The sequence below is a fragment of the Sturnus vulgaris genome, chromosome 1 (genome assembly GCF_052056855.1).
Source record: "Sturnus vulgaris isolate bStuVul1 chromosome 1, bStuVul1.hap1, whole genome shotgun sequence".
NCBI lineage: Eukaryota > Metazoa > Chordata > Aves > Passeriformes > Sturnidae > Sturnus > Sturnus vulgaris.
In genome coordinates this window covers 150992470-151019977 of record NC_142243.1, presented here as the reverse complement: position 1 = coordinate 151019977, position 27508 = coordinate 150992470, and the positions used below count along the sequence as shown (strand labels likewise).

At 38.1% G+C, this 27508-nt stretch overlaps 1 protein-coding gene across 6 annotated transcripts in view; it reads left to right on the top strand.

The window, feature by feature from the left end:
• Positions 1–27508, top strand: part of FAM135B (family with sequence similarity 135 member B) — a 212094-nt gene that overhangs the window by 160098 nt on the left and 24488 nt on the right. For 5 of the 6 annotated variants that reach the window (XR_015808602.1, XM_088179686.1, XM_088179704.1 and 2 more), the window contains exons 8-12: positions 15552–15705; positions 18351–18400; positions 21061–21216; positions 23290–23363; positions 26220–26374. Coding sequence is in view for 5 of the 6 variants with exons in the window: in XM_088179686.1 (XP_088035812.1) it covers positions 15552–15705; positions 18351–18400; positions 21061–21216; positions 23290–23363; positions 26220–26374 (589 nt within the window). In the remaining variant the exon portion in view is untranslated. The remainder of the gene's footprint in view (positions 1–15551; positions 15706–18350; positions 18401–21060; positions 21217–23289; positions 23364–26219; positions 26375–27508) is intronic. The other variant, XM_088179691.1, reaches the window with a different exon arrangement.

Sequence of the window (27508 nt, the reverse complement as noted above, 5' to 3'; positions counted from 1 at the left end):
CCTCTGTTCACAGCTATCACATCAGTTGTAATGATCCAGGAAACAGCTTCACAGCTGATAAGAATTGTAAGTTTTGGTGCAGTGCTAGGCAGGAACACTCAGAAGTGCAGTCCCTGCAACATCAGTTTGTGCAAAACCAACTGACCCCACTCAAATGGTCTCATATTTTTTCCAAGGATCAGACAAGATTTGGCAGTGTGACAATCAGAAAAGAAAGAATGGGCTAAGAGAAAGAGATGAGTCAGTGTATTATGATTCCCAAAAGCACTGAGAGAGGTGAATAGCATTAGACAAAAATTTAGCCAACAAAGCTTTTTTTTTTTTTGTAGCTTTATGGCAAAATAAGAAAAATTTTAGAATCTCTTCAGGACAAGAATAACTTCTTCTGAAGATGACTTGACTTAATCACATACCCAGAATCTGTACTCAAGTGTTGTGATGAGTGCCAAAAATAAGAGAAATTTGGATCAAAATGGGTTAATGCTTCAAGGAAGCTCTTTGCATAACCAAGACAAGTGTGTGAGTATTCATGCAGTTGCACACATGAATACTTTGGTGAGAATATGGGTCTAAAGACATATTTAAGGTAAGCCAGACACAGTCAGAGGCAAATGAGCTTACACTACTTTGACTGGCATAAACATTGAGAAAACAGGCTACTAGTCAGCCTGGTTTTACAACAGTATTTACCTCTACTGTTCCCAGTTTCACAGCATGGTATTTGAATAGGGTCTGGTGTATTGTTAATATCTGTGCACTCGGTCCCTGCATGATCCCAGGTTAGCTGGGGGTGTCAGGAAGTGGGAAGGAGATGCAGTATTGTTTGTCTGCTGCCTCTGGTTCCTAGCAGATCAGAGAAGGCCAAGTCACATAAACCTTTACCCATCACTTTTCTTCTTTTTCTTCCTCATAGACTCAGAATGGTTTGGATTGGAGGAACCTTTGAACATCATTGAGTCCAAACCCCCTCCAATGAGCAGGGTCACTGTCAAGTAGAACAGGTTGCTCAGAGCCCTGTCAAACCTGACCTTGAATGTTTCCAGGGATGGGACATTTACCAGGTCTCTGGGCAATGTGCCCCAGTGTCTCAGACCCCTCATGACAAAATATGTACTCTAAATCTACCCTCCTTTAGTTTTAAACCATTACTCCTTGTCCTGTCTTAACATGCCCTGTTAAAAAGTCTGTCCCCATATTTCTTGTGAGTTGCCCTTAAGTATTGAAAGGCTGCTATAAGGTCTCCCAAGATATTCCCAAATTCTTTCCATGGGTAGAATAAAACCATAAAGTCAGTTGAAGGCACTGTATATCTACTCTTTGATGACCCAAGGCAACAGTCATTGCCATCTCACAGGTTTTTGTTATGAATAGATGCAATCTGCAATGTCTCTGCTGGAATTAGGTCTTCCTGGCATTGGCAGAGCTGGCTGATGAGAAGCAGGGGTGAAAGGCTGAACAGGACAGCAGGACACCCCCAAAGCAGTGTTAAATAACATTCATGTGGGTGGTAAAGCTCTAGTTCTGCTCTACATATTGTGTTTCTTTTGTAAACAAATACAGTTCAACTCTCCAGAGCTGCCAATCAATCTCTTTCTCCACTACTGAACTCATTAGAAGTATTTTATTTAAAACCATAAAATTATGGCCTGCAGAATAAATGGTAAGCTACTCATAGCTCATGAAATTTGATTGTCTTTGAGTGTAAATTACTTGAGGGCTGGTATATTCACTGTGCATAATACAGGAGGTATCTATGGGGCTATGAAAATTAACCTGGGAAGATGTAATAGTTATGCAAATTTATACAGTTCCAGCTATTCAAAATTTCCCTATTTTGTTGCAGTAAATTATAACATATCAATGTAATTGCCTTAAAGTAACATACCCAGGAAATATTCTGATTAGCCATTATTTCTGTTTCAGTGTTAGAACAGAAATTGTGGATTTCTGCAGTGATAAAAATGACTGTATATTATTTTATTGTTGGCTTTTCCATTTGATGTATGTTTGCATGCATGTGAAAGACCTATAAATGATTCATTGCCTGAGAGTGTCATAAGTGAATACTTCAGGAATGTGGCACAATCACAGGATTAGACATTGAGCTGTTTCCTGGCAGCAAAAGGCATAGAAACCACATCCCCCACATCAAAGAAACCAGAGCAGGATTACAGCACCTGGGCCAAAGAGCAGCAATTTTTGTGCAGACCAATTTTTTGCAAGAAGGAAGGTGCCTTTAATCCAAGCTGTAAATGATTTTTTCTGAGTGTGATTTGAAATAAAATAACAGAATAATACTAATAAAATAAAAAATACTCATAAAAACAGTCTTTGAAACATTTCTAAAAGAAAAATCTGATTGATCTTGTTGGGTCACTTTGATGACTTCAATTGCCTGAGTGATGGGACTCTATGAGCCTCAGAATTATCTTCAGCAAAATAAGTAGGGAAGTAATAGAAATTGATTTGACTTGGTTTTACAACAGACCTTGGAGTATGTTCTCGCAATAGATCTTCTGTTGTATATTTTTCTCAATACAATAATGGACAAAATTCAGGTAGCCTGAAAAATGGCACATTTAGACCCAATAAAAGCATTCTTTTTTTCCCCATTTCTATAGACCATAAGAGAGCTGGTATAACACATTGCTGGAAGGTGCTTCTGTGAACTTTGTGGGATTTGACACAATTGTGCAAAATGATAGCACTGGCACAGTCCTTGTTCTGAAAGGATGGGAACTGTGAGGGCTGTGATATAAATTAATACTTGGGTAATTTGAGGAAGACTTTGTTTGAAGGCATTCAGTTTCTGAAGCTGTCAGGTCTTAGGCTTTCATTTTGTTCTCTTTGTTTACTTCTGTCTCCTCTGTGAGTATCAAGTACTTGACTGTGATTGCTTTCAAAACACAAGACTTGTTGGATTTCTCTTCTGATCTGGTTTGACAAAGACTACAGGAGTCAAAACATTTTATTCACCTCTTTGGGGAAAAATGGAAGTCAATCATGAATCAAGTAGAGAGTCTGGGATATGCAGGAGCATTTGTAAATAATAATAACAAATAACAGTCCTTCAATAGAGACATGATTTCTTTCGACTTGCATATGAATCATAGGAACCTACTTGGTAACACTTGCGGCTGTGTAACAGGCTGAAGAAAATAATAAAATAAAAACTCTGCCTTGGTATTGAAATGTCAAACTGCTTAAAAAGTGAACTCATAAAGGTTGAAGTAGTTTTTCACTGTCAAAAGACAGTTAAATATTTCCTCTTTAGCCATTGTTTGAAGTTGTTGCTAATGTTCAAATTTGCTAAGAATTTAGCAAATTAAAATGAGGAAAAGATCAGAAATAGTGTTGTGTTTCATTTTTTATCTCCATTTGTGAAGACAAAGGAAATTAACCAGCATGTAGCATCTGCTCTGATTATAGACATTTCAACAGTGAATTCTGGGCAAAGCTCTCAATAAATAGATTTGAGTGGGCATGGTTGGCACCGTATCTCTTCCCTCCTATGAGAGTCTGTGTGATCAAGAGCAAAAATAACCTACTAGGAACTTATTTTCAGATCGTACCTATAATTTCAGAAGCCAAGGCAGTGGTAGCAAAATGACAGGGTTCAGTGATCTTGGCTACCTGCTGTAGAAGCCTGGAAAGGAATTGGTGCAATTCATAAACATCCTGCTAATAGGCAGGAGTATCAAAAATTCCAAGGTGCTCATGTTTATACCCTTGTTATTAAAATAATTCACAATTCTTCTTAGTTTCTTGATGGCATGCTGTAAGACAGTAGATGTATGTTCCCCACAACTAATACCTGTGAGTGTTGATAAAAGCAAAGGCTCAGCCTGTTGGATTGATGTAGAACATAGTCAAATAGACTTTTAACATTTTTTTAATGTATCTGGCCGCTTTTAATTTTAGGTTTCCCAAGAAGAAGATATATATCCTACTTTTTATTGTATTTATATGATGCTTGAATAGTGGTCCTCAGATTTTGCTTTTGTTTATGAGCATATAGCTCATAAACATCTTTTCTACAAAATATGAACAGCACATGAGGAAATTCATCACCTCATTTTAGTGAGACTTAATTTTTATCATCTCTTTAGCATCCTTTCTGCACTTCTATTGTGTCTGCTTCTTTATATATTCCTTTCTTTGGACAGGAAGATCCTTTGCCTTTGAGTCTTTCCTTCTGCAAAAATGGTGCTCCAGTGTTTGATGTAAGCAATTCCTCCTCCATACATGAACATATTTGTAGCTGAGAATAGTTTCAAGAGAGTATTGGGATGTCAAGTTTGGGAATTTTTAGGCTTAAAATGGTAGCTTTGTGTGCTTTACATGCTCAAGGTCTTCAAGCAACTCAAGCACAGTTTGCTGGGAAATTTCAAGGAGCCCCAAATAAATTTTCATTGGCATGACCTTCTACATAAACAGAGAAAGAGTGGTTCCAATAGGGACATTTCATTAATGAGACTGTTGAGTGCATCCTGTGCATAGGGGTAGGATATCAGCTAGGATAACCCTAACCAGTCTGATTCCAGTGACAATACAGAACCTTAGAAATAGAACTCATCAAATATTTGATCATTTTGATATTTAATTTTGAGGCAATTCCTGTCAATATTTTGGAAAAATGAAAAAGAACCCAAATTTCAGAAAGCCCAAATGGAGCATCAGTGGGACAAGTGCAGTGAGTTATTGGGTTATTTCTAGAATCTGACATGTGCAGACATGCAGTGTCAGCCTGGTTCTCCTCCTGCATATTGTAGCCCACTGACATGTCATTTTCCTAGCAAGAAAGAAACCCCAGACTCTGTGTTCAGAGACAGGAAGGAGTGATGTGACTTCTGAGTTCAGTCCACCACCTCTTTAGGAAACTGTGAAATAGGCATATACTATAATAGGTTGGAATATATTTTCTGTAGGAACATCCTCTCTGCATCCTAATATTTATTGCTCCCCACATCAAATAATTGCTATGTTGTCCTGTGCTATGTTACATGACTCAGCAAGTGACAATTTATCTAAATTCACAGTGTACAGGTGAGTTTAAGGAATGATTTAGTTTGTATTTGCAGTTCATAAGGCTGTAAAAGATTTGTTGTGGTGCTTAAGTGGCAGGTCTTGAAATGTGACGTCACAAGGACTAGATAGCTTGCAATCATTAAGGAAAATGTCTTGAGAAAAAAAAAAGAAAAAAAAACCAAAAAAAAGGTGTTTCATTTCGCTTTGAAGATGGAAATACTTCTTTCTAAGTTGACTTAACACATTTCTATTTTTCCCATTTGGGCAGTGAACTGTAAAATCAATTATTCCTGTAGCTCTTGTCATACGTGAACGGAGATCCAAGCCTGAAGTCACTTTCTCTCTGGCAATGACTGTCAGTACATAACAGAGCCTGGCATTTCTAAATAAGAAGCTGTAGTCCTCGTTGTTGCTTTTATTAAATAAAAAACATTTTATTAAATAAAAAGCATACTTAAGAGTGACAATTTGCTTTGTGTCTGTGTTTCAGAAGGCAACACAGAGCCAAGTAGTTTAGTACATGTAGTTTGATAGAAGTTCACTGTGTTTAATAGCATAATTCTGCCAAACACCGTGAGAGAAATGGCACCTGCAAGAGAACTCAGATTAATTTGTTTACTAGGTCCACACTGGCCCATATGCATAGGCAAATTGTCTTCAGTCAGCTCTTCTATCAGCCATGGCCATTCTCTTGTAAAGTAAAGATGAGACCTTCACCTCCTGCACCCTCTTCACTTCTAGCTCAGATCCCTTCAGTTCCTAATTTTACTCTAAGAGGATTTCCAAGCTCACACTAGACCCAGAAATATATGGTCTGGGGCTGATTGTCAGCTTCTTGGAGTCAGCAATTTCTCCTGAGTGAAGCATCCACATCATGATGTCTGAAACACTTCTCCTCTCTGAGGGAAGAAAATATCTTTTCAAATTCAGGAAGCTCCATATTTATCTTACTCCGTTAAAAACTATATGAATTAAGTTTTTATTTATTTATTTTTAATAAGCACTGAGGTGGAACCTCTCTGCACAACTCTGAATTGTCTGCCTCTGAGCTTCTAGTTTAATTTTCCTTCCATACACAGTGGAAAGAAAAGAGCATTTCTAGGGAATTGTGCATTATGAGAAGGTGGCAGAGGGTGAAGTGATAGGACAAGTGGGAATGGTTTCAAGTGTAGAATTATGTTGGATATTTGGAAGAACTTCATTCCTGTGAGAGTGGTGAGGCATTTGAAGAGGTTGCCAGGAGAAGATCTGGATGTCTCAGTCCTGAAATGTTCAAGACCAGGTTGGTTGAGGCTCTGAGCAACCTGAGATAGTGGAAGGATACATGGCAGGCATTTGGAACTGGATGACCTTTAAGGTCCATTCCAACCCAAACCATTCTGAGATTCTATAACCACAACATTTGAAGTAGAGGGGATGAATCGTGCTCCAAAATTTCCAGTTTTTCTCTCTGTGCTATCATCCATGATGATGAGCTGACCTGGACATGTTTATAGTCTAAATATGAAAATTTTGCTGGATACTAATCTCACCACACTTATGCAAGCAAACTGAGCCTTGGTCATTAATCCCTAGGTAATTAACTGTAAACTTTTTAAAACAAAGCCAATAATAATCTATAAAATCCCGGGGAAAATTATTTATTTAATTACTTAGCTCTTTATTCATATACTTAATACCAGACAGTATATAGAATTCATGTAAATAGAAACACTCTGCTAACATGTATAATTACATAGCATAAAGCTATCTCCACCCCAGCCTGAGCCACAGCTGAGCACATCCTTCCCTGTTGCTAGGCATACAAGTTGAATCCAAACACTTTTGACATTTTCTGATGTCCTGAATGCCAATTGTAATGGCACAATTGTGTTAATATCACTGAACAGGGTCTCCTTTTCCATGTGTATATGTGTGTACATACAGGTGGGAGAGACAGAAAGATGTTAACAAGTGTTCTTTTAAAAATTTACTGTTTTATGCTGCTGCCTGCAGAGATGAGTTCTAACAAGGCAGCTCTTCAGCTCAGGGGTGCTTATTTGATCACAGAAACAGGAGTGGATTTGCTTTCCTTATCCATGAGTAGGCAGCATGGACTCTCTTTTATCAGAAAGGACAATGCATTAAGGCCCTTTTTGATGTCTCCACTGTGTTATCTTTGGCTAGGAGATCAGAATTTGCACCGAAAGTGTGCAAATAAATATTTAATTTAACAATTATTTAATTAAATAATATAATAAATTTATTTTAAATTAAATTTTAAATTAAATAATTTAATAATTATTTAATGTAAAATTACATATAAAGAGCAGCTTAAACAGATGGATAGATAGATAGATAGATAGATAGATAGATAGATAGATAGAACGATATCTAAATCTTTGTATCTAATCTGTCCCCTTTTTTCATTAACAGCTATTTTTTAAATATTTTGGGGGGAGGTTCCCCATAAAATTGTAATTATTCAGTGTTGCTCCATCATCTCTTAGCCAAAAGATATCACAGTGTGCTTTGTGAATGTTCCCTACACATACTCTTAGTAATAACAAAATGAAGATATGGAGTAACATGCCATTTTCAGATACAGCTGTAACAGGGAAATAAAAGCACACCCAAAGGGTTATAGTGGATAGGGTGACATCAGGCTGGCAATGTAAATAGTGACATTCTGCAGGGCTCCCTCGTTTCCCCAATTCTCTTCAACATTTTCATTAACAACCTGGATGCAGAACTTGAAGAAATACTAAATATTTCAATTAAATTTGTCATGACACTAAATTGGGAGAAGCTGTCGAGTCCCTCGAGGGCAGGGAGGCCCTGCAGAGAGACCTTGACAAATCAGAGAAATGGACAATCACAACATTAGGGAGATTAACAAGGACAAGGGCTGGATCCTGCACGTGGGATGGGGCAGCTCTGGATGTGCAGACAGACTGGGGAATGAGAGGCTGGAAAGCAGCTGTGGGATGGGACCTGGGGATCCTGGTCAGTGGAAAGTTGAACATGAGCCAGCAGTGCCCTGGCAGCCAGAAGGGTCAACCCTGTCCTGGGGGCATCAGGCACAGCATCACCAACCTGGCAAGGGAGGGGAGGGAGGGGATTGTCCTGCTCTGCTCTGCTCTGCTCTGCTCTGCTCTGCTCTGCTCTGCTCTGCTCTGCACTGGGGTGGCATCACCGTGAGTCCTTGGGGCAGTTTTGGGTGCTACAATATAAGAAAGATATAAAGGTATTTCAGAGTGTCCAAAGAAGGGTTATGAAAATTGTGAAGGGCTATGAAGATAGTAAAGGATCTAGAGGGGAAGACATAATGAGAAGCAGTTGAGGACTAGGAACTGGATTCAATAATCCTAATGTGTCCCTTCCAAATCAGGAGATTCTGTGATTCTATGATCCATGATTCATACAACTTTTCTTGTGCCAGATGATTCAGTGCTCCTCTTAGAAGAAGGATGCCTCGGGTCAGACACTGCTCTGGCTTTCATGAGACATTTTCCCCAGTGCTTAATTTACTGCTAAAGCAATGTTTTTGTGGCTTTAATTTTCTTCCTAAAGGTCAGGTAGAGAAAAAGGATTTTTCCCCTTCTTATTTATTGTAATCAGAATTGTTTAAGAGCTTCTATAGAATACCCTTTATGTGCTTTTACATGAAGAGGCATTGTGATTGTAGACACTTGTGATGTTATATAGGATGTAACATAGCCTCCAGTCACCAGGTTCAGTTTTTAAAGTGATGTGGGAAATAGACTTCAAATAATTGCATAGAAATTAAAAAGTTGTGAAATTCCCACTAAAAGGAAAATCTGGAAAAAAACCCACAAGAAACCAAAGCATCTGTGCATGAACTAAAGTATTTTTTTAACCTTAAAATTCTAAAATATATTGCTATATGAACTTTGTCTTGATAAAAAAAGAAAATTTAAAAACATTTTATCTTTACTAGAAGGATATTTTTATATGGTAATTTTTCTAAAAAAATACTTTCCTGGCCACTCCTTCATTGGCAAATTTCAAGTAATACACCTACAGGCTCCGTTTAGAGCAGTGACTTATAGTATTGAAACCATGAGACATAATCATTAGAGCTGACCAGAAGAATTCTCTTCTATCTGTTCAGAGAATGCCATTTTCAGGCTTGATGGTTCCTACTTTTCAAGGATCTCAAGTCGAATACTTTCTAACTGCTAATTTTGTACAAAGTGTAAATTGTCTCTGAACCTGTCACTAAATCTGACTGCAATGTCAAATAGTTTTTCTACTGCCTTATTATCCCAGGGATTTTAACAAAGTAGCTCTAATTTTTAGAAGTAATATAAATGTCAACTTGTATTTATGAAATACCAACCGACGTTTCCTTACATAACAGATTTAGAGAGAAGCATAACATAAATAGTTCCATATATTGCCAATGCCTAATTATTACCCATTATTGAAGCTTTGGATTAGTGTTATTAGTGTAACTGAAATAGGATTTAAATATAACATAATGATTTGACTTTTATTTTAGAGCTTTGGATAATGAACCAACATATCAAATACAGACTAGTAAATCAGTACAAACAAAGCAATTTATTAAGTTGATAGAATATGCACATCCTAGTCCAATATTTCTGTTCATCATAAATGTTTGGTCATCAGTTTTATATTTTTAATGGAAAATATTAATTTTCTCAGTTTTCCATACCTCCTGTAAAGATGCTGTCTTTCTGTTGGTGGATTTTAGAGGGAAGAGATTTACAGGAGCTGGTTTATGTGGGTGTCACCCTCAAGAATGTTGTGTTCACATATCTGCTGCTGTCAGATGAAAAACAGAAATGCATTGTTTTTCTGCCAAATAGGACCAATATTTGTGTCTCATGCCTGTTATATGTAGTCTGTGGTTGCTCTGTTCAATAAAAATATTTAAAATTCCAAAACTGGGCTGAGAAGAAACAGTGCCACCACAGAATGACATCCACAATCTGGCCTCTGTGGGCTTCCATGTCTTTAAATTATGGGGTTTTTTTTTAGATTTGCCAATAATTTTTCACTGCCTGGCACAGGGATGTAAAAGATGTTTGTATTGATGGATGAATTAATGAGGGGGAGTTGTTTGGGTTTGGCAGTTTTCCATAGCTGAATGGAGATGCAAATATAGATCTACACACATATAGAATCGTTAGGGGTGGAAAAGACTTTAAGATCATCCAGTCCAGCTGTCAACTCAGCACCACCATCATTTATACCATTAAACCACTTCCTCAAATGCCACAACCAAGGGATTTTTGAACACTTCCAGGGACAATGATTCCACCACTTTCCTGGGCAACATGATCCTACGCTTGAAAACACTTTTAGTGAAGAAATCTTTTTTAATATCCAATTGAAACCTCTACAATGACTCCATGTGTATATATATGGGGTTTTTTTCTGTATATACCGTACATATTTATAAAAATATTCTTAGTCAAACCAAGTGCAGAATTTTTCCTTGTTGTTGTTTTTGTTGTTGTTGTTTGGTTGTTGTTTTCCTCATGAAATATCATCATTAAAAGTTTTTCATTTTTAATCATCTAGATTTTTTTTTCTCTCTAAATTGCATGTAATTTCTGTCATAAGAAGAGCTCAAAAGACATTATTTGCCTCTTCAGTCTTCTCTGAGCATTAATTTTAATGCATTTTCATGATAACCTCTTTAGGACAAAAATAATTTCTAATATGCAACCAGTTTCAGAAAATGGAATAAAAACTTGTCCTTCTTCTAATACTGCTCAAGAACTTTCACTAATAAGTGGAAACACTAAAGTTGTAGCTCAAGACATAACTATAATTTATTTTCCAACCACCATATAACAGGAAATCTCCTATCTTAAAAAGCAGCATCCAATGTAGAGAGTAAAGCCTTGGTCCTTGAGTTTGAAGCCAAAATAAAATTTTCATATTAGGTAATCAAAATGGGCTTGCAGTCAAATGGGCAGATGCTGTGAACTCAGAAACTACATTTATCTTCGGATGCTGAGATTTATTCCTCAATTCAAGCAGTTCTGTAGATGTTTCCCAAAAGTGGGTAAGGCAGGTTAGCTCTCTCTGCTACTGGAAAACAATTGGAGACTGCAAAACCTGTCAATTTAGTCTGGAATGGCTTTTTAGTATATTAAAATTCTTGACAAGCAATTTGAATCTGAATTGTTAAATGTGTTAAGAGTTAAATTAAACATAAAGGGTCTCATTTGCCAACTGTTAGTGCTATTGTTGAACGTTGCACGTAGTTAACATAGCTCATGAAATTGCTTTAATACAAAACAAATACAAGGTACTTATTGTACATTACAAAGCATAAAATTCAGTTGGTTCTTGTTGATATTAAATGTAGTACACAGGTAGTGAATATCCACAAATCGTTCTCTGCGTTTGAATAATGAATTGACATGAGCCTTATTTGATGAAGGTGTTTGCTTTTTGCAAGTAGTTTTTCTTTCTCTTATTGTAAAGGAAAAGTACATTTATAAAGCAATACAGTCTAATTATAGGAAGAATCTGTTGAGTGATAAGAGCTTTGCACAGGGAACCTATTCATTTAAAAGGCTGATTTACTTAAATGTATTCAACAGGAATATTGCAAAAATGTTTAGTTTGTTTGGGCTTGTTGATACTGAAGGTTATTTTACTTGGCTGGGTAAATCAAGCAGAAGACCAGCTTAGAGGGTAGATGGACAAGGGTCAGTGATGGTCCAGTGTTTGCACATCATGATCAAAGGGAACTGAAGCTTTTACATTTTCAAAACACTAGGCAGTATTTTTTTATCTCACATTTGTCTAGGTTTGTTTTTTTTTTTTTTTAATGTGATCATCTAGTGTGAGGTCTCCTTACCCGTGGCTTTGGGTTGGAATGAAATTATCCAAACCATTCTCTGACTCTATGATTGATGATAATCACAGTAAACAGGGAAATGGAGAAATTAGGCCTATATGCTTAGGGTTCTTCATGAGAAAAGAGCTTCAGAGATCTTTAGCTGGAGAGAGTTTATGACCTTTGGAAAAAGTTGTAGGAAACTCAGGAGGACTACAAGACTGTTGTATGGTTATGCAGGGAGAAAATTAGAACACCCAAAGCCCAGGCAGAACTTAATTTGGCTACTGCTTAAAATCACAAAATATTTGTATAAATACATTCAGAACAAAAGGACTGCTAAAGAGAATTCTTGATCTATTTTGCCCTAATAATGTTGGCACAATGGAAAAAATAATTTTGTGTCAGTATTATTGGCTTCTTTGTTGTCATCCATCTTTGATGTCAGAGTACCTTTAGGTCTTAAGTCTTGAAGTGAAATTTGTCAGGAGTTCATGTCCTCCCAACATTTTCAGAAATGGAAAAGGAAAAAAAGCCAGAGATTCAGTCTACCACTGTAGACAGAAAGGGCCTTGGAAAAGGAAATCAGCACAGATTCATTTTACAATCAGCATAGAAGAATCTCTACCTACAAATTAATGAGAATAAAATAACAGTAAGCCAAAGGAATTAATTCAAAAGGTCAGGAGAATATTTACAAAGGAAACCAACATGTACTTTTACAATGGATATTACAAGCCCAGAGCAACCATCAGGCTTTGTGCAAAGTGGGATTTCAGCTTCAGTATAATATTTTTTGTCTAATGAGAGGTTTGTCTTAACCAAAAGTAAACCAATATTTGTCATCCTGAGTCAAGAAACCTGGAAAGCTGAGCACTTTGTAGCAGTTTAATGGGTCATAGCCACTGTTTTTTCCTCAGAGCTGGTTTTGCAGCAGTGTTTTCCCTTAGAACAGCACGTGACATATTTGTTGCCAAACTCGATTTTTTAGTGTTGTAGTCTGAATCCATGTTTCAGCTACTGGCAAGGAAATAGGGAATCACCTGAATAAATGCACAGGAGAGGCAATTAAAATAGCAAATGTGAAAGGTCTGCAATCTTCAGACCATCCCAAAGGAAGACATTTCTTGACATTTCTCAGCTTTCTGAACAGTGATGGATAAGCTGATTTAGCTGCTGCAGTTTATAATGGCATCATCTGACAGATGCCTGCCCTGTTGGGGTCCTTGCAGATGAAGAAGCACAGACCTTAGTTCACATTACTTTAAACTGTCCCTGAGGTGGGTTTAATAATCTCTGTAATGTCCTGCTCTGTGTCCTGTATGCGTGTGACAACTTTCAGAAGACGCTGAAGCAATCCTGTGAGAGCAGTAATATCTTTAAGTCACTGAAGAACCAGAAATTTGGAGCTTGTCATATTTTTTTTCTGTCATGCTTACTTTCCACCTCGACAGAAAGATTTTTCAAATTAGGATGGATTTTTCAAATTAGCCAGTTGCCATTTAATAGAATTTAATCAAAATGCTTAATGATATGCCCTCTTACTCATGCACAGCCCAACCTGCTCTGTGCAGTGCTGTTCCTCTCATGCACTGGCATTCTCAAAGCACAGCACCTTCCTTTGGCACAGACACCTTTCCAGAGAGCTGGGACAGGGAGAGAACATAGAGCTTGGAGCAATCTTTTCATCTCTCTATTCACACAAGTATACCATCCACATTTCAACAGTAATTTGAGGAACGTTTACATTGCAATGGAGAGAAATTCTAGAGAAAATTTTACTTGCCTGTTGCCGTTGCACTCAGTACTCCTAATTCTTTGTCTGCAGTTTAGAACATGTGGTCAATTGTTCAGTGTAAGCTAGCTCAGGACAAATTTGAAAAAAGCACCATAAGATATGAAGACAAACACTAAAGAATTCAAAACTGGACTAATTGAGTAATATTTTAAACATTAATTCATGCAAGTTTTAAACCCACCTGGAGGTACATTTTACTATTACTTTTTATGTTTAAACTATAATCTATGCCAAGAAATGGCTGAAAATAGACCTATTAAAGTGTAGTCATAGCATTCATATAAGCTATTAAATTAACTCCCTTCCTTCCTTCTTCTCATCAGTATAGAATTTAAATGCCAGACCAATTTTTTGCCTAAAAAAAAATCAGCAGTGGATTATAAAGGAGGACATATTTTCACGACATTGTCACATTGTACAGCAATACACTTCCAATTTTCTACTGTTTTGAGCAGCATTTCTTTATGCTCCCTTTTTTGCTTTGGCCATGGTGAGAGTAAAATATATTCATGCTGAGGCTGGAGGTCTTGAAACCTTTGAAGAACAGCCAACTCTGTCAATTATCATCAGCTGTTTCTCTGCGGGTCTAGAGAGCAGTTGCCTTTGTGCCTAACACAGAATTCTAGTTAACTTCTGGAAGATTTGCATGAGAAGCTGAAGGAAACACCCTGGCTGAGGCCAAGATTTGTGAAATACAGGTTTTAGAGAAGGGAGAAAAAAAAAAAAAAAAACAAACACAGGAGATCGCTGGCATGTGGTTGGTTCTTCTCTGTTGCTCCTGGAGATGAGCAGATTTTGGGACTGTCCAAAAAGGCAGTGAGCACCTGGCTGGCCTGTATTAACTGTATTCTTACCAGCAGTGATGAGCAGTGGACTAAGCTGCAAATTGTCCATGTCTCACAAACCCAGGGATTAATAAGCAGTTTTGCTTTAAACCCAAGCAGTCCAAATATCAGTAATTTATACAAGCATCTTTTGACAGAAATGAAAACTTCTATTTTATGCTGCCCTAATGAAAACTCAGCTTACATTCTAAGTATAAAAGTTGATCCTGGAGTACAGAGTGGCTCATATTTGTTGGTGGGATTGCAAGGCCATCTGCATTTGTTCACAAATGACAAAGCCATGGTCCCATCAAGCTATAACCTTTGCAGGAGGTGATAAGGAGGAAAAGGACTGTGAATGTAGAACATCTTTATAGTTCTTTGCACCCCTCCTCCTCCAACAGAGAGGGTTTATTTCACAAAGGACTCTGTGCTGTGGGGAAAGACATTGGCTCCACAGTGGGACATGTGGGATGAACAGAGGTCGATTTCTCTGCTGGACTGTTTGGTATGAGGGTCTTTTCATGTTACAGCCTTGCTGAGACCTAATAGTCTTTTTATGGTTTAGGCAAAATGAACATGTAGAATGAGATAGTATTGGATTACAGTTCTATCTAGTTGGGTGGCTGGGAGGTTGGGATGGTTAAAATCTCTCTTTGGTGGCATCTGCTTGATTTGAATTGAAGAATCATGGGATGGCTTGGGTTGGAAGGGTCCTGAAATACCATCTAGTTCAAATCCCCTGCCATGGGCAGAGACACCTTCCACTAGACCAGCTCACTCCAAATCCCATCCAGCCTGGCACTGAACACCCCCAGGGATGGGGCAGCCACAGCTGCTCTGGAAAACCTGTGCCAGGGCCCCACCACTCTCACAGTAAAGCATTTTGTTCCTAATATCCTGTCTAAAACTGCACTTTTTAGTCTAAAGCCATTACCCCTTCTCCTACCACTATATACTTCTGTAAAAAGAGATGAAATGACTGCGCACAATTGGGTTTTTTGTGGAAACCTGTCACACAAATGGAGACCATAAATTTTAATTTCTCTATTTTCTTGATACTTTTGCTACACAGGGCAGCTTTTATGTCCCATCTGAAAACTGCATGCAGCATGCATACAAGTGGCATAAAGATCTGTGTCTTCTGCTCCTGAATGCTCAAAGGGGTCTTCACACGTACTACAACCTCATAATGAATGAGATTCCTGATTTGCCACAGCTGAAGTTGGGTAAGTGAAAAAGTATTTACAAATCACTGACTATTTTACAGTGCTGCATTTTTAAACACATATTTTAGTACCAAAATTCTTGGTCTGTTCAGAGACCTTAAGGGATTTTCATCTGTGTTTTCTGATTAGTTTGATCTTTGCAGTTCAAGATGACTGACTCCTCAGATTATGTGAATCCTTTAATAGGATGTGGCTTCATGTGTAGATGGATAAAATATTTTGATACATTTCTCAAAATATTTGCCTTTTGGTGTTTTTTGGCCTCAGTTGCATTTTGAAAAGTGCAACTTCCAGTTCTGAATGGCCATGAAATCTTCGGAAGACTATTAATGTTTTTTTTTTCTCTTGAGCAAACATTTTTTTTTTTAATAATTGAACAGAAAAATCTGAAAAGTGATATAAGTAGGCTTAAATTATGCTCTCTTCTTTATAACTCACAATATATTTCTCAACTGTCAATTACAACTTGCTTTTCAAAATTATTCTGATTTTCTTCCTAATTAAATTGTTTAATATATTTTCTGTTATTTTGGCAGAAAGGTTTTTTTGGCTGGTCAGGCCTGTTAGATCTAATGTGCAAGTGCTGGCTGGCTGGATTTACAGGATGGAATTCTGGAATTTGTGTTTAGTCATCTTTGCAATGACAGCATGAGGTCCTATGAAAATGAGACTCATTCATCATTCAAATCCTGCTGTCTCACCTGTTTCTTTGAATTCTAGGAATGTGCCTCATAATTTCACATCTGTGATTTTGTGTCTTTGCATTTCTGTGGTGTGCAGGTTTTGAAGTTATCAGCTTTGTTATGTTGCAGAGATAATTACATTAGGCGGATTGATTGCAATGGCCAGCAGGCTTTAAAAGGGAGTAAAATTTTCCAGTATAGTCCTTGTATATAAGAACTATCAAACACAATGCATTATGCTTCACACACTCGTGGACTTGATAGATCCTATTTTCCACTTCATCTCAACAACATATATTTCAACATATATTTCCCTTCAACACAGCCTAAGAGTCATAGATCAGTAACATGATGTGTTATTCAATCCAACTACAAGAAAAAAAACCAAAATAATAAAACACCATTTTAGTTTGCAGCATATGAGCTCTCAGTACACAACATGCAACAAAACTGCTTTATGGATGTTGGTTATCATGTATAGATAATAGAGGATCTGTCACTCAGACAAGGTTATAGGTTATGAGATGGCAGAGCTATGCATGCATGAGTGACCACAACTCCAGGACCACCCCAGAGCACATACTTATGTTCTAAACACCATTTTCCTGGTTGTGAAATGAATACTGATACTGAAGCAGGCACTTCATTTGCAAATGAATGTAATGCATGAAAATTTGCAAAATGCAAATACCCTTTTTAGCCTCTTGAGCAGAGTGTTATTTGCATCATTTTATTCACAGTCTGAAAATATACTAAAGATTTGGTTTTAAGGTTGATCTTCTGGCACCTGTTGCAAAAGTCAGTAAAATTATGGGGTGTAAGATTCATGCAGTAAGATGAATATAAATCAATTTTTTAATATATGTCTCCTTACATTTATTGGGGTGAAACATGCCCAATTAAAAATATGTTATCTGACACAGGTAGTGCTTTCTAATTTGGGATGGCATAAACTGCACCCTGTACTTTCTGCATTTCTCCACTGATCAGGAGAGGAATGTAAATGGCTCATTCAGTTGTAACATCTGTATTGGTCATATCAATCTCTTCTCTTTTACAGAAGGTTAAGATAATCCAAGAATATAAATCTCTGCACAATTCTTTAATTATTTTTTTTCCTAGCTTCCTGAGTAGTATATTTAAAAAGAAAGTAGCTTACTTTAGACATTAAAAGTAGGAATGATTATTTCCCAAATTTTACCAGCTCAGATAGAGTCTTTTCAAGGCACAACCCATCTTCATCTGTCCTTTCCCATTTATTAGTGCTATCTGAGAAGAGACGTTTGGGGACTGGGGAGGGGATTAGTCTGTGAGATGCTGTGCTTTGCTCCTGTTTTGTTCCTTTATGGACACCATTAGAAAGTTCTGCATTACAAAATCAAGCTGCTGGAGTTGGAGAGTTGATTGATGTCCTCCTTTTCCTGATAGCTTGTGGTGCATTTAAAGCAGAGTGTCCCTGGGCTGGATTCTCTCAGGATTACATCAAAACACTGCTGCTTGCAGTGGTGAGGTAATTCCAACTTCCCAAGGCAGTGCAGAGATGCCTGATATTGTTCTAGTCAGGAATTTAATGTTGATACACAATCCTCTGTAGCACATCAGGGACAGCCATTTCTTGCACATCATTTGTTCAAACTCTGTATCCAGTTCTACAGTTGGCCATAAATACCAAAGGCTAAAAATCAAACTTCTAGTAAAAGACAGTCAAAAAAGAGTCAAATTCTGTTGTCTTTGTCACCAAAACCCCAAAATTTTCTGCTGGTTTAGTGGTCCAGATTGCAAAAGCAGAAGTTGCACCTGCAGGATACAAAATGGATTGCAGAGTGCCCACACCCAAACAGAAATTTGTCTGTCAGGAAGAATATCAAATGACTGATTTCTCTCATAAATGAACAGCAGAGAATTAATATTTCACATCCACTGTTTTCAAACCTGATGTCTTTCTTTGTGTTTTTTCCCCAGAAGAACTATCTGTGGAAGAGACGTTATCCCAGCTTTGTATGGAGCTGCAGGTATTTCCTTCATCAGAACCTTCCCATTGGTTTTTCAAGTCCATTTTTCAAGTGCACTGAGACAGCCCAGTAATATATCAGAGCAGGAAAAAAGGGAATTTGGTGTCATCAGAAAGTTTGCTTACTGTTTGTCTTCCACCAACTATTTTGCATAATATTGATTAGTTGCTTATAAAGTGTTCCTGTCACTTTTAACAAGCCACCAGCTGGATTATTCTAGCATCCTTCAGTGAGCCTACCCTGAGTATCAGGATGACAAAAAAAATAATATTTAGGATAGGTTGCAATTATAGCTTTTCTGCTGACAAGAGAAAAGGTACTTTGGCAGATTGTACAAACATATATTTTCAAATAAAAATACCTAAATTTGTTTGGAGGATCATGGGAGCAAAAAAGTGATTTTGGCACAGAAGTGACTGAACTACTCTCTTGAACTTGCTTCTGCCAAGTTTATTTCAAGCGAGACAAAGACAAGTCTGCAAGAGTGCCAGGAAGAAATGCAAGTGCCAGCTGATCACTGGAAAAATCAGAGAGAGCATATATTTTATTTATCATAGGATCATAGAATCATTAGGCTTGGAAAAGACCTCCAAGATTACTAAGTCCATCCTTTGACCCAATGTCACCATGCCCAGTAAACCATATAAATAATGTGCCACCTGCTAATTTTTTTAACAATTCCAGGGTTGATGATTCCACCACTTCCCTGGAGAAGTTAATTTGGTAACAATTAAAGGAGGGAAGATGAGTCCAAACCAAATGAGAAGTCCATTTACATTCCAGTTACAAATTGTGATCTAGTGTTTGTCAGCCGTGATTTTAAAACTGTTTCAAATGACAAATTTATTATTTTAAGTCATGAGTTGGATACTTTGAAGGAAATCTGATTTCACATAAAACTGATTTAGAGAAGCATAACTTATTGGGCTCATCTCTACTAGATTTAGAAGTTGTAAGGGTACAGGACAGAAAACACAGTCTAGAGTCTCCTTTAGACTAATTTTTAGTGCAGTAAGACTCATAATTAGAAATACTCTCTCCCGCCCTCCCTCCCTCCCTGACAAATTAAATATTTGATAATCAGTAAACTGGACAAATAGCCATCACATACCTATTCCTAAGACGACTTGCATTAATAATTCATTTTGTTTGAAGACGGAGCTTTCAGTTTCTGATGTAAGGAACAGATTACTGGCATAACAAATAAAAAATTAACACTGACATACAGCATATAAAATTGGATGCCATAAAGAAAGTAGTGCCCTGACTCTGCAAAGGGAAATGTTTGAGCAAGATCTTTTGTTTCCCGGTGTCCCTCTGATTTTTCCTGTACCAAAATGGGTGCTAGAGCTTGTGACATTTTGGACAAGTCATTAAAACAGAATAGCATCAAAACAATGTAAATGCAGTGGCAAGATCTGTTTTATCCACACACACATTTTCTCTGCTTCTCTCAAGCACACAGCCAATTTGGTTTTAATCATAACTTAGTTTACAGTGTCACCAACCTGGAAACTACCTGCATAATAAAATGCAAAAAATAGGCAGGCTTTCAGATAGAGTGCAGTTCTAACAAAAAAAAAAATGATCCAGTGAATAAAATGGAGGTAAAATGCAATGTCTGTCTGTCATTAAAGAAATTAACGAGTTGACAAGTTAAGAGAACTGTGTTTGTTCAGTCTGGAGAAGACTCCAGGGAGAGCATTTAACTCCTTCCAATACCTAAAGGGGCTACAGGAGAGCTGGGGAGTGACGTTTTACAAGGATATGTGCTGCTAGGAGAGATGGGCACGCTGTTAAACTGACAGAGGGCAGGTTTAGATTAGATATGAGGTAGAAATCCTTTATTGTGAGAGTGATGAGACACAGGCACAAGCTGCCCAGAGAAGCTGTGGATGCTCCATCCCTGGAAGTGTTAAAGGCTGGGTTGGATGGGGATCTGACAGACCTGGTCTAGTGGAAGATGTCCCTGCACATGGCAGGGAATTGGAAGATCTTTATCCCAACCCATTCTACGATTCTATGATTTTATGTAATTGTGAAATGAGGAAGTTTGGCGTGCAGAGACTTTGCTTTCTCACACAGCTTTAGCACATAGCTGGAGGGCACACAGACACCCAGCATGTTCTAGTGTGGGATATGGGCAACAGCACACTCTGGAATGTCTGTATACATCGTGTGTTGAGGACAGTGTTTTGGTTTGAGGTTTCTTGTTTGGTTCCCCCTCAATCACCCGTCTGTATTCTAATATGACCTGGCTGAGAGGGCTCCTTTTGCTAACCGAGTCTGACCATGGTTTATTGCAGAGCATCCAGCACCATCTGGTGGGTAATTTGGAACCCACACTCTGACTTTTTTCCCCCTCAGTTACTACACCTGCAGTAGAGTGTCTGCAAAAATTATCTGTTCCTGCTTCTTTCTCTCTAATTGCATAGCTGGGATCATTTGCAATAAAATATGTTATTTTAAAGAGAAAAAGAAAATGTATCACCAGCTTTATTTGGGGTAAAATAACTGAAAATGATAGCTTTAGTAATAACATTCCTAAATCAAGAGAAGCTTTTCTTGTTGCTGTTGTTCCTAAAAGGACTTAATCTGATGTACGAACGAATTCTTTTCCATAGCATTCTTGATCTCATAATTTCCTTTCTGTCCTTCAGCTGCTGAGCAATCCAGAGAAGATAGCAGAACAGATAAGCAAGGACCTCGCCTGGCTGTGCTCTCACCTCCTGGCCCTGTGGACACAGTTCCTAGAGGTGGCAACGCTCCATCCAGAAGTCACAGCTTATCTGACTCAGGAACATCACATGCTAAGGGTAATCTTAAGAAATCAAAAGCAAGTTCAGTAATGGTCACCTCCTTCAGTAATGGTCATCTCCAGTAGAGATTTATTTAGATTTATATTTCCTATCCAATTCTGCCTCTATGCCTATTTAAATGAAATGGGGTGAGCACAACAAGAGTTGAAGAAGAGGGGAAGAAGAGGTGAAGCCCAGGATTTGAAATTACAGATTTCAGTTTCTGGAATGAAGATGGTTGAGATTGTGTGACTCAGGATCCTACATAAAATGAGTAACTTTGAACACCAGGATCAGACATAGAACAGGAGGTGGGTGGGAAGGAGTATATGTCACCTATACTTGATATCCGTAAATCATAAACACTTGTTTTGAAATACCCAAACATCACAGTGACAAATAAAAAAGAATGCAGTTTCATCTCAACTGGTTTCACAAAACTACCATAAGAAATATGGATTTGTTTTCTTCACTGTCATATATATAGCTATTTGCCTTTCTCACGATGGAATGCACACAACAAAATATTAATATTGTTGGTGTTGAAATTGCTTCTTGTACTTGGTAATAAAGAAGGCACAAAACCACTTGTCATTTGAGCAAATGTCAGATCTGCTTATCTGATTAGTCCAGCAAGTGTTCTGTCTTCCATCAGGACGTTCTTGGTTATTGACCAGACACCAGCTCAGCACATCACCTGAGCTGAACTCAAAGTCTGATCTAATCATTAGAGTAGGGGCAGTAGAGAAAGGGCAGGATTCACCTCGCATGCATTAGGAGTGTGCAGTGTAGGTATTGACACCTCAGCTTTTGTTCTGCTCCTGCCAAAGTCAGTGGAGGTCAGAATGACCAGAACGAGTCTCCCCTGCAGTTTGCAAAAATGGGGCATAAAATTCAGGATTAGGTGGCTGAGAGCCTGATGCTGAAACTCCTCTGGTTAGTCTGATGAGGTCTCCCTTGACTCTGAGGGGATCTGGGTGGCTTTCAGTCAAGGGACCCAACTTTGTGTGCTCCCAGCTCCAGCAAGGTGAATCTCAGCCTCTGGTTTGTTCCAGCCTTGACTGATGCCAACTCTCTTCTTGACCTTTGTCAAATTACATAACTTTGTATGCTCTGGTTCTTCCTCATATATACTGTGTGTAATTATACTTTTCCACCTCTGGAAAAAGGTTTAAGAACCTTGAATGAAAAGTCATATTGTTAAGACACAGTCTTTTTGAAGGAATGCTTGTCCTTTGTTCAGTAAGGCCATTTGCTAAAGCACAGCTGGGATACAGGGAGATGCTGAGATGCTCTGACATATGCTTTTCCCTGCCATTTTCTGTCCCTGTGACAGAGGTCACTTTTACAATTATTATTAGGAATGCATGGGCTGCAGTTTAACAGCTCAGTACATTTGATTGCATATTATGCTTGATTCATTTAAACTCAAAGCTTATTCCAGGGCAGATGACAGCACTGAATTTTTTATAGCTTATTTCACACTCTGTGCTCTGCCAGCCACTTCAGATCCATGGCTCTTTTGTAATTGATTATCCAACACTGAAAAGATGCAATGTCCATGAAGAGATTTGAAGAGCTCTCAGTTTGTAAGTATCATGACATAGGCAAGTGTGTTTCTAGTGTGATAGGGGCTCATTCTGCTCTGCACTGATATGTAAGACTTCCTCTGCTGTTGTGGTAGTTTGAGAGTCACTATGGATGTTCCCATAGAAGAGAAGATCAATTATGAATTGTTCTAATTTAGTAAGTCACTCTACCACTGCCTTTTTTCACAGTGGGAAAGGTATAAATCTTCCCAAATTTAACAATGCAAGGGAAAATGGTAAATTTGACAGCTTTTAGAAAAGTAGTCAGAAGATGCAGATAACCAAACTTTGATTTATTATCAAGGGAGTCTTCATACCTCGCAGCAAAATATGCAACAACAACTGCTGCGTTGTGCTGGACTGGGAAAATGAAGCAGAGTTGAACTCTATTTTAATGGCAACACTAAGGAATCTGGTCCTGATAGTCCATGCTGTGTTTTTAGACTGATGGCACTTATCACCTTTCAGCAGATCTTAGGTTTAATTTGTGTGTCTCTCTCAGGTGAGAAGATTCTCAGAAGCTTTCTTCTACACCGAGCACCAGAAACCTGCTGTGCTCATGTTCCAGGAAGGCCTGTAAGTAACCCATTAACACTCCCCTGTCTCTGGAATGACTAAAAATTAGCTTTAAAATATTTTGCAATCAAGAACGAGATCTTTTTCCGCAGGGTATGAAGGAATTCAGTTTGAGAGAGGTAATTTGCTCTGTTTTAGCTCTGTATTGTAAACCAATTGACATTAGTTTCAAAAATAAGTGACGGATCTGGCAGGCCCCAGAAATAATTGTATATATATATATATATATATATATTTACCATTCTTCAATTAAATTCCAATTAACTTCCTAAACTAAATGCACCAGATCCAGCACTGGTACTTTTAGTGGGAAGCAACTATTGGAAAGCAACAAATTTTAACACTTATAAATTTGTTTTTTACCATCCCCAAAACATTCCAAGGTAAGAATTTCTTTCTACTGGACAATTCCTGCTTGTAACCAAACTGAGAAGTGTGAGGAGCCAGCCTTAAAGCTATGCCAGGGCAAATCCTGCCTTTGGTGTTAGCCCATGAACCCAAGTGGAGGACTTGGATGATACTCAGGACCTGACCCCTGAAGGCAGAGTTCAAAGAAGGATGCTCAGATTTGAATTTCTGAGTAATGAAGGTTGTCCAGACTATTTGTCACCAAGGGCAGACCACATCATTACCAGTGTGAAACCCATCTTTCAGAAGGGTCTGAAAGGCCATGACATCAGGTCCTGTCACAATGATGATTTTAAGTGAGACATTTGCTTCTGACCTAGTGCAGAGGAGAAAATTGCTTTTCTCAGAGCTGTCATTGGAGACATTAAGGCTGATTCAGTGTTAATGGGAAGGGCCCTGACTTCATTAGTGGATGGGTTATACAAAGCTGCCTTGTTCTGCCAAATTAGAGCAGCACCATAGCTGCAGGGTCCCAGCCGTGTTCATTTGGTTCTCCCATGTCAGGATTTTAGGGATCTGTGTACAAGGAAAACCCCATGTCACCATCCTGAGGTGAGGACACACACACTCATGGCCCTATTCAAACAAACATAACCCTGCTCAGGGGAAAGACTAATTATATGAAGTGCTTCTGTTTCTCCAGGCAGTCACAGAAGTACCCATTTCCTACAGATAAACATAATGTTTTCCTCAGTGGTTATCAAGAAGGATAAGTAAAAAAAAACAAAACAAAATAAGCTAAACCTAATCAAACAAACAAACAAAAAAAACCCAAAAACCAAAAAAACAAAGCAAAACAAAACAAAAAACAAACAACAAAAATAAAAACAAACACAGGTTTTAAAAATATGAATTGGTCTGTGTAGAAAATCTGGTCTATAAAGGCCTGACATGGGAGAGTGAGATTTTCTTCCTGAATTTGCTAGATGATGTAGCTGGAAAAAGAGTCTTGGCTGTCAGAGTATTGTTGATATTGGGAGTGGTAGCAGGCATTATTAGTTGGGTTCACACAGTCACCAGCTGAGATCAGTGCTCAGTGTGTCAGGTGCTATACAAGCACCTCAAGCAGTAAGTTTTTTCCCCCTCCATTTTATTTTTCCTTCTTACCAGACAGGAGCTGTATTTTGCCACCCATGCTGTCGTGGGTTTGTGTGAAGCTGTGCACATATATACCTCACAGCTTTTGACTGCTCAGTCAGAAGAGGACACACCATTCCCAGTGGGCTGGGTGTGCCACAGGGTGGAGGCCTCTAGAAGGTTACATTCCCTCCTTAGATTTTACAAACAAAATTATTTCTCCTCACTCACTTTAATATCAATTATTCATCTTTTTCACAAGGATAAGTAGTAATCAGACAAGGGATAATGGCTTTAAGATGAAGAACAGATTTCAGCTGACCATCAATGAAAATCTTTTTGTCTTATTCTCTGTATTTCATGTTTTCATCATTTTTTGAGACACATGTTTAAATAGGAAAGCTCATCAGAATTAAAAATTATTGTATTTGTTATAGCTGAACACATATTCATCTGCCAGTTTGATGTCACATTCACTGAGGAGAGCCAGGTAGCATTTTGAGTGGTCTAAATGATGGAAACAGATGGAGGGCTACAAAAAAGCCAGAGAGGAACTTCTTTTATGGACATGTAGTGATATGGGGAAATGGCTTGAGGGAAAGAAGGTAGGTTTAGATTAGATATTAGAAAGAAATTCTTTACTGTGAAGGTGGTGGGGCACTGGAGTGGGTTGTTCAGAAACTTTGTGGCTGCTCCATCCCTGGAAGTGCCCAAGGCCAGGTTGAGCAACCTGGTCTGGTGGAAGGTGTCCCTACCCATGGCAAGAGGGATACAACGAAATGATCTTGAAAGTCCTTTCAAGCCCAAACCATTCTATGATTCTGTGACACAATCAAAAGACAGCGATTGAGTAATGTGCCTTAGCTCTTCAGATTCGTACATGTGTGAGACAACTCTGTGAGCACTCTGAGATCTGAGACAGAGCACTTGCCATGCATCCTTCTTGGCTTTCTTCCTCCCTGTACTGCTCAACCAAATTTTTGATTATTGCTTCCTGCATCTGGGTTTTGAAACCCTGACCACAGCCAGAATGTCAGACTTCATTTCCTGACCAGAAACCAGCTGAGGGATCCAGTCCCAGCCAGCAGCTGAGACCCTTGGGAGGACAGTGATGGGTTATGGCAGCTAAGAGGAGCCTGTGGCTGTGGGATCTGGAATAATTTCAAAAACACTGTTATTTTTCAGGAAGGGATTGTGCAAGTGAGAGATGGAAGCCTTCTAAGAGTTCTGGGTACCCCCCATCATGCAGTGATGCTTCTTTTTAAATACATTTACTCTGTCCTCTGCCTGTGTATCTGGGCTTCCAGGAGTAATGGAGAATCAGCACAGTAGCTACTCAGGCACTGAATTTGTTTTGTACTTTGGTGCCAGGATCCAGAGCCACGCACAGATTTCCACAGAAATTCGTAATTCGGATTATTTCACCAGCATGCCCCCGCTGCCGGCGGAATGCCTGGACATCGATGGGGACTGGAACACACTCCCAGTTATCTTTGAAGATAGGTACATAGACATGCCTTGCAAAGGTGAGTGAGACACCACAGGGCACAGCTTCATGAGGCAGCTTGAGCTGAGGGAGGCATTTCCCCAGCTCAGGATAGGTGATCTCACATCCCTTGGATTTATGAGCTCAGAAGAGAGTGTGACTCCCTAAGTAATACAGCTGAATTTTAGTGTTTTCCCTAACAGCAGAGTATATCCTTTACTTTTTTTTATCTTTAAATTCGGCTTTTTTTTAAAAAAAAAAAAGCTGGAGTAAAAATCTAGGAAAAAAACAGATCTTTTGGATTTTTTTACAGTACTAATTTAAAGAAAAAGATCCTAGTCTGATAGCCCTACTGTGACATCTAGTGGTAAGAAATCTCAGAACAAAACTCCACAATTTCAATGTAAAGCCTCACACTCCCCTGAAAGGGAGAATTGCCTTCCAAAAAATATTTTGCCCAAATCAAATTTTTAATTAAAAATTATTTCATTCCAGAGTTATTTAGTAAAGCCTCATAGCCCTTACTGCCTTTTTTCTTTGCACTCAACCTTTAAGACTGCAAAGGAAGCAATATATATTAATACTATAGATGTTCATGTCTAGAGAATATGTGGTACAAAAAATTTCACTTCCCACAATCATTCTACCACCTCAATTGTGAAAATGCTCACCGAAGGCATTTAAATTATTAAACTGAGTATTAAAATCAGTTACTCAAAGTAAGAGCTATAGGATGAACAATATTGAATGACACCAGGAATACAAAGAAGTATCCATTATGTTTTGCTTATCTATGCTCTAAAAACTAGCAGTATAGGTGTACTGAGGAGGGTGTATTTTATTAATATTTTAATATTAATAAAAATTTAATAGTAAATAATAATAATTAATTATTATATAATAATAATTAATAATAATAGTAATTAATAATTTAATTTAATATTGCCCTCTTTGGCCTTACTATAACCGTTCAGTGAGTGCAATTCTAGTTAAATGCACTCTGGCATGTGTATTTGTAATATGCCTTTAATGTGTGCATAATTTTTATAATATAAAGATATAGAATAATATTTTCGACTTTCAAATTCCTGTTCAAAGTCTCCCAGTTCTTTGGGGTGATTTGTTGTGTTCTTACAGGTAATGCTACTATCTTTCTTTGTTTCTTTCTTTCTTT